The sequence below is a fragment of the Charadrius vociferus genome, unplaced genomic scaffold (genome assembly GCF_000708025.1).
Source record: "Charadrius vociferus isolate BGI_N301 unplaced genomic scaffold, ASM70802v2 scaffold56, whole genome shotgun sequence".
Classification (NCBI taxonomy): domain Eukaryota; kingdom Metazoa; phylum Chordata; class Aves; order Charadriiformes; family Charadriidae; genus Charadrius; species Charadrius vociferus.
In genome coordinates this window covers 1,326,973-1,335,157 of record NW_009649057.1, presented here as the reverse complement: position 1 = coordinate 1,335,157, position 8,185 = coordinate 1,326,973, and the positions used below count along the sequence as shown (strand labels likewise).

Genomic DNA, 8,185 nt, shown 5'->3' with positions numbered 1-8,185 from the left:
CCAAAACACTTGCACTGAAACATCCAAATAAGTCTTGTTTCACATGACAAAGGCTTGCTTAGTTCTCTTAGTAACACAGTCTGCATCATCTGTCTCTGAGCCATTTTTCCATCATAACTGCTAATGTCTACTACACAACAACCAGCACTTGTCAGCTGGAGAATACGGGGTTGTTTGCAGTGAGGGAGACATCCAGCTCTTTGGGTTGGCAGTTGTTCTGGTCCGTGATGTAAGTCCAGTCAAAACAGAGTAACTTTATTGTTGAGAGCTACTTGCAGCCCTTTGTGTTCTTCTGCTCAGGGAAGGCAAAACTCCTCCATGTAAATAACTTGCTATAAAGCACTTGTATGCATCCAGGTTAAACTGCCTTGGATTTCCATGCATCGTGTATCCAGATGGTTTTTTATGATCCCGTATGGCGTTCTCTAAGGAATATGGTGTGTCACCTCTTGTTCTTGGGATACGTTTCCACTGAGCTTCCCAGCACTCAGCACCTATTGCTGTATCGTGTTTGCTTCTGCTTTCTACCTGTGCTTGAGGTATATGCTACCTATATGAGCTTGACAACAAGATTAAAAAGAGGACAGCCCTAAACCTTTACTAATGTGGTACATTCCTATGCTGCTGTTTGGTGTGTTGTCTGCCAATGGTGCATCTTGTTTGCTGTTATTTGTCTCCTTTTCCTTGCCAGGCACCTGAATGGCAAAGCCTCAGAGCTGCAGATTTCTTTAGTAATATGTATGCTGCAGAGAAGTGCCCTGTCCTAAGCCCATTGTTTGGGGATACCTACAGGTTCTGGATCATACATCTAAACCAGCTAATGGCTAAATGAAGGCTCACTTTCTATTATATATATGTGTATATATGTATTCACACACTGTTATATTTTATATGCATTATAGGCAGTGATTAGACCCTCTGTTTGTAGCAGGACCTGCTGTGTCTGTAGGATGGTATAAATTTTGGCATGCTGTGAGCACAGTGATGTGAATAGTGGTTACTGACCTGGGCATATTAGAAAGTCAGTTTTGAAACAAGTTTTTCGGGGGACTGTTCGAGGGACCTACCAAAGGTCTCTCCTACAGTTTTGCACTAGATAACCTGGTTAAAATAGTAACTATGTTCTCTGGAGCATAAGGCAGGATTGTTCCAGACTTTGCCAAGCTACGGGAGTGTTGGTGATCCTGGTCTAATTTAGCTGTCAGAAGTGCTGGGGAATAGATGAGGCTGTCTTAATGGTGGGTCTCTGCAGCTGAAAGCAGATATGTGTAAAGACATGCTGTAGAAGATGCCCTTCAGATGCAATCTGCTGAAATAACTTGATTTCTTTTGTCTCTTCCTCCCTCTGTGATTGAGGGGATTGTACCTGCGTCACTGAGGTTGTTACCTTCCTCCCCAAAAGACCCACTGCTGCAGTGTGTTGGGACGCCTTTGAGGGCTGCTTTTCAATCCATCACACTTAAATGAATCTGAGCTGGGACTTGGCTCCTTGGCTTCTTTAAAATGGTGTTATCTTGCTTGTGCCTTATCAGATCAAGATGCTGCTTCAGTGATGTTGTGCTCCTGTGCAGTGGTGAACCAGCAAGGAGGATGCAGAGTACTGTCTGCTGCGAGCAGGCAGGAGGATTAGTTCTGCTTGAAGGGTCTGACACAGATCCACATCTCCAAGAGGGAGGACAGTGAGCATGTGGATCAGGCATCAGAAATAGGAAAGCTTGCCCTCCCCTTTTGTGTAGATGAGGAGGAGGAAATCTGAATAAAATGCTCTTTGTGTGTGCTTATCTATATAGTGTCTCATTTAGCCTGAGGTTTTCCCACATCTGCTCCTGTGCATGAAGCGTCAGACTGAGACACATTGCTCTACTGAAATGCTTGGCGTTAGAAAGCTATTTTTTGTTGCTATTGCCCTCCCAGTAAGCCTGTGGCCTTTTTATCATTTTTTTGTACTTTTAACTGTCTTAATGTGTGACTACTGCTATAAAGTAAGAGCAAAACATCTGCTTTTCTAAATGTTTCAGCGGGTTGTGTGTTTGAAGCATGATAGCCAGTTGGGTGCAACTTAGCTTTGTGTCTGTAAATAGAAGTTTGAATCTCTGTTCTGGTGTTTCATTAGCTAGGTTTTCATGCCGGACAGAGGCCCATGGTAGCCCAAGATAGCATGGGTCATATAAATGGTCTTTTTCTAAAAGTGTTTGCTTTAGCTAACTTACATTCATAGTGAGCTTTGTGGCTTTCTGTAACAGTGCTACTCTGTCCATGGCACTAAAATCACAACTGGTAAACATCTCTTCTCTAAAACCTGTTTGTCGTGTGTTCCTCTGCCTGTCTCCAGAGCTGCAGTCAGGCTGTGTGTGAGACCCAAACCCAGAGGGGCCTTGGTGGCTTCACCGAGCATACTGTTACTTCTGTAAAAGTAGATAAACCAGTGGGTCGCTGTTGTGCATCATTCCTGTTACTTGGATTCGTACCAAGCTATGGGCAAACATCTTCTAATTGCTCTTTTTCTGGTAAATCTTCTCTCGAGGGGTGGGATGGTGGCTGGGGGATGCAGTAAACTATCCCTTTTGGCTGGTGAAGGTGCTGGAGGTAGGTGAGCAGCTCTGGGCTTGGAAGACCTGAGAAGCTCTTTCTGGAACTTCGCTTTTTGCAAAAGCTGCTGCAGGGTTGCATCAGTTTATTCTGAGGAGGTATATTTAGGTCTAGAAGAGTAATTACACAGCTTTGAATAAGTCTCAAGTCAGAAGAGGGCAAAGCTTAGCTTGGCAGTGATTCAACCTTCTGGGAGTCTTTCTGCAAAATGGTGCAGACGGCTTTTTTAAAATAAAACTTCTGAAGACCCATTGAATTGGCACCTAGTACCGGGCATTGGTCTGATCTATTTCTGGCTCTCCAAATACAGAGTAAAACTTAAAATTAGACACTTCTGGTTTTAAGCTGTTAGTTTCTGCTTTGTTTTTAAGGTGCCTTGTGATTAGGATGGAAGGAAACGCCTCTCAGTGCAGCCCTCACCACACTTCTTGTGTGTTTTTGTTTTCAGTGTGATGGTTCCTAATTGTACATCAGAGAATATTCTAGGACTAAATACAAAACTGCTCCTCATCTGAGTGCACTTTTTTTTTTTCCTATTTTAGTGTTCTCTAATTACCAGCCTAACGATAGCTTGGTGGGAGGTGGATAGACAAAGCCCATTGCTTCCCCACATGCCAACTTCTGGAAATGTGGAACTAATTTTTTTAGAGTTTGGCTTGAAATAATAGTGCTGTCACTTGCTTGTCTAACAATACAGACTCAGCCCCCACCCTTAACAGCCACTCTTTAAAGTGAAAAAGAAAGTTGAAAGTCATTGTTGAATGCTTGTGAAACTTGTGACTGGAAAGCAGCTTTGAATTTTATCTTGTAAACTCCTTACCGCCCTGTGCAGGCTATTCTGAAGACATAAAAAGCCCCAAGCTATGTCGTGCACCTGCAACTCGGGTTCGTGTTCACGGTGCTGTGGGTAACATAACCCCCCCAAATCCTTTTTCTAATCCCTTGCGCCATGTGGTATCTACAGCAGTTTTGGAAAGCTAACATACATCCTTAATAAGAAGCAGAATGTCTGTTAGCAGAGCTTATGCTAACAGCAACTTAGCTATGAAGGAGCTCTATTACTAATCAGTACTTTTTGCCATGGTTTGAAGTAATTAGCCTTCATTGGACTTAGCAGCATCCAGCAGATGCTTAATCATAGCTGCATTGTAATACCAGCAAGAACTCATGAGTAAGGAAACTCGCGTGCTAGAGCGATCCTACTGATGAAGCAGCTGCGGGGAGCCAGGCGCATGCAATAGGCGTTCAGGAGCTGGGGCTTAGTCACTTCAATATTCGCTTGTGGCAGGAGTTAGAGCTCTGAGCTGCGTTTGTGAATGAGGTTTGCAGCAATGGGCTGTTGTACTTGTCTGATCTGAAGACTGTTTGCTTGTAGCTGCCTTCCAAGATTCACCTTGAAGCTTTGTTGTCGTTAGCAGAATTAGCATTAGCCTTGCTCTCTAGAAAATAGCGGTTCCTTTTTAAAGATGACTAGTGCTGCTAAAATGCTTGGTGTTTTCTGCATCCGATGTACCTTCCTTGCATTTCTGAAGCGTGTGTGTTCTCAAGCGTTTTTCTGTTCTGTTGAATTCCTTTTTTTATCAGTATCTGAGTTTTCTTTCCTTTAGGTCATTTGAGATACCTACTATTAAGTCGGCTTTAAGGCACCTCGCATCCGAAATTTAACTTGCCTAATTTGGCTGGCTCAGTGAATATTTTATTATGGGCAAAGCCTTTTTAATCCCTCAGGAAGTGTTTCTTCTCCTGTATGAAGGAGCTGGAGTGAGTTGAGTGGAGCAATGAGAACCAGATCTCATCTTGAATTAATCCCAGATTCAAAGGTACTTTCCGCACTTAGATGTCTAACTTTTCAATGACTTCAATAGCTAGCCTTAGTTCTGTCTGGAAGGAGTTTAAGTTCACTGCCTTGAAGGAATTGCTGCCTTCTGTTTTCCCACGTTTTTAACAGGGACGATCAGCCCTTATCTGCATTACAGAGGGTTACAGGTTTCAGTTATTTGTCAGCTGCACCTTTTCTGTTTTCTGTGTTTGCCTTGGCCAGCACATTCAGGTCACACAGAATAACTCCGAGGACTGCAGGGACTTCCTGGGTTGGGATCCCATCCCTGGTACCTGTCCTTTTGGGCTCGCCTCGAGGTTGCTGAAGGACTTGTTGAGCTGTGCGCTGGCTTCTGCCCCTTCCTTCCCAGCAGAGCTGAGGCGATGCCAAGACTGATCATTCTCCCCTTTGCCACCGATCTCTCCAGCTTGCACCGTGCCGGGGTCAGATGGTGGGAACCCTCCCTTTCCCTGCTAAAGCAAACACTTTATCGGCTGCCCTTGCCCCTTTGTCCCGTTTGAGGAGGAGAGATAAGAGCAAGATGCAAACTTGCTAGCTCATAGCTGTCAAAAGTGACTTCCCCCCCCCCCCCCCCGGGCCTCATTACTTTGAGAACTTAATTGGCTTAGGGCCAAGCTCTGAGCCATAAACAGATCAGGTCCTGCGGAGGATCAGTGGGGAACCAGAGCCCAGTGGAAGGACTCACACACCTTGTTTCTGGGCTCCGCTGAACCTGCCTCCTTTGAAGGGTAAAATCCAGCTTTCCCCAAGGGCCCAGCAGAAGCCAAAGCTATACCTGGTGCAACTCCTGCACTCAGAAGCCTTCTCTTTCCTCCTGAGGGCTCAGGCTGTGCCAGAGCTATGTGCTACTCCACTCACCCTAGAGATCAGGTGGGCTGGTGAGAGGCTGTGCAAGGAAAAGTGCCTCCTCCCTGGCTGTGACCACTTCTGTTCCAGTTACAGTCTAATCTCCCCCCATGATTTGAAGCACAGCATTTCCTTGGCGTGGTCCGATCTGCATGCACCCAGGAGCATTTCCACATGCGTTTTTGTCCTCCTTCGAGCTGGCCGTCCTCACTGGCTTAGTCCCAGCGTAAGAAGCAGGATGGCTGCCTGGTAAGGACAAGCCGTCCAGGACACATAGCACGTTTTCTGTACAGAGGCTGTACAAAACAGGCATATTGTAGGAAGATAAGCTTGTGAACCTTCAGCCCAGTTCTGTTGTGGAGGTTGGCTCTGTCCAGGCCGGACGATGAATGAGCTAAACCAGCTAAGCAGGAAATGTCGGAGAGCTTGTGCGAATTTTAAAGGCAAACTCTGTTGATGAGTTGATTAGTCTTCCCTGTAACCTAGGTGGATTTTACCTGTATTGAAGAGTGAAAAACTTGATGCTAACATAACACCTTTGTGTGGTGCAGTTTCAGGTGGTGTGGACCAAACTGTGTTGTAGAGGATCTTTACAGGCCAGGTTGCCAGTCTTTAAAAATGATACTTAATACTCAGGATTGATTTCGTGTTGTACCTTTATTTGAAGACTGGGTTTTTTCGTTGTTTTGTTGAGTTTTTTTTTTTTTTTGCATTCTCATAGAGAGGAAGTTCAGGAAAACTGTGTCCGCTGGAAAAAGAAATTCACCTTTGTGTGTAAAATGAGTGCCAACCCAGCCACAGGACTCCTGGACCCCTGCATCTGCCGAGTATCTGTCCGTAAGGTGAGCATCTAGCTTCTGCTTCTGGCAGGTAGTACTACCAGTGTACTGGTGTTGGTTACTAGCTGCTTTTTTGGCAGCAAGAAGAATTGCATGGAAGTGGTGGGAAGGAAGGATTGTTTGGGCTAGGATGTGATTCAAATGGAGCCTCTCTCTCCAGCCAGGGTGCTTGACAGAGAGTGGGAGCGACCAGGGTGGTGGTAATGCTTGAGAGACAGAGGTTTGTGAAATCCCGAGAGCAAATTCCAGGATTGAGTAATGACTTTCCCCCTGTTTCCCCAGCACATATAATAGCTGCTTTTCCTGTTTGTTTTGTCTCCCATTATAGGAGTTGAAGGGCGGAAAAACCTACTCAAAGGTAAGAGCACAGAAAGGACAAACATGGCAGAGTGATGATGGTGTTGTCTTCTGTTAGTGCTCTACACCCATTAGAAACCAGTGGCTGCTGCATGAAGCAGTTTGGAGAAACGGTCATTAGTTCTTAATTTAAGCCTGAGTTAAGTGATTTCCAAAAAAAATCGCCTTGCTGGGACAGGATCCAGATTGCACTGGATATGGATTTGAGAAGGGGGTTGGGAAGATGATCTGCATGTCCTCAAACTTTGGGGAAGTTCTGAGTCAGATGTGAACTCTCTGGCTTCTGGCAACATCTTGCTAATGAAGAAACACAAACTCCAGTTCTTTTCTCCAGAACACAGCAGCCAGCTGTAGCTGGAGTAGGCACTGTGCTGCCTCATGAGTGCAGGCAGAAACCTACAGCAGACATCACCACCTTCCAAAGCACAACAGACATTGAGGCAAAAACCAAACTCATCAGCAGGGGGGGGTTGTTTTGTTCCCCCCTGTTTTCTTGCCTGTGCTATGGGAGAGACAATGGGCCACCCCCTTCTCTTTGTGCTGGAACAAGAGACAATGTTGGCTTAGAAGTTGAGCTCACACAGAGCCTGAAACCATGTTTGTTTGAAAATGAGTCACTGCTGCTAGTTTCTAATAAACAGATGTTCAGGTCACGCACAACCTTGTAAGAATTTCTTCTAATCGATATTCTTCCTGAGACTGTGGAGGCAGCTGGCTCTGAAGGGTGAATTGCACTCACTCCTGTGTACTGCTGTGCTCTGTGATAGAGGGCAATGTTGCTGCCCACACTGTTCCTTTTTTGTTGCTAATTAGGACATGGTCTCTAGGGCCATCAGTTTCTCTTTCACTTATTTCACACTGGGGGGAGGGTATTCCTTCATTCTGCAGAGCTGCCTGTCCAGCGAGGGCAGCATAGCTGGAGGAAGGCATGCCTCTGAGACAAAGTAAATGCATCAGCCTGCTCCTCCTGCAGTGTCCATCCTCAAGATTCCCACAGTATTTATAAATGCAGAATTAAAGGAAGCCTGAAGGCACGTCTCCATGGTGGAGTTAACCTGAGCTCTTATTCAGGCCATGTCCTAACCTACTTCCCTTTTACTTAGTCTGCAGTTGTGTTTTGAAAGACACATAGTTGCTCCAGCCCAGAATTGGAGACCAAATCTCAAGTACTTGTCATCTCTTGGGCTGGTAGCTTGCTTGGTCTCCTGTGAAGAAGACAGATGTGTTCTCCTAGAATTCAACAGAAGATGACCCAAGCAATTCAGCAGCACAGAGGCAAGGGATGTCACACCAGGCAGGGTGATTAAGCCTTTAAGTTTTACCCTGTGGACCAGGCTTGGTCCAGGCAGGTCCTCATGGCAGAACTGACTTACTTGGGACTCATAAAGTTTCTAGCACAAGTCTGTAGCGTATATTCGTGCAACTATTTTTCCCATTCTAAACAAGGAGTCCTCACCTTTTTCAGCTACACTCATTCAGCTGAAAACTACGCCAATTGTGGCAGCAGATGTAGAAGAAAGTGCAACTTGTGAATATCCTCTTTACGTGGTCCCCCTTCAGCAGGCATTGAGTGTGATGGAGCTGTTTGTGCTCAAGACAGAGTTTCCATCAACTCACCCACCTTTTGGTTTGACGTTAATGTCACTTCAATGTCAGGGGTTATAGAGCGGAAGCCAACAGGAAGGACTGATAAAGCGGAAACTCCTTCCCTGAG

General features: G+C 45.5%; 1 protein-coding gene across 1 annotated transcript in view; it reads left to right on the top strand.

Moving 5' to 3' along the window:
- FAM102A (family with sequence similarity 102, member A) overlaps positions 1 to 8,185 on the top strand; it is a 32,705-nt gene that overhangs the window by 14,101 nt on the left and 10,419 nt on the right. Inside the window, exons 2-3 of the mRNA XM_009888035.1 lie at positions 5,997 to 6,117; positions 6,443 to 6,472. Of these exons, the coding sequence (XP_009886337.1) occupies positions 5,997 to 6,117; positions 6,443 to 6,472 (151 nt within the window). The remainder of the gene's footprint in view (positions 1 to 5,996; positions 6,118 to 6,442; positions 6,473 to 8,185) is intronic.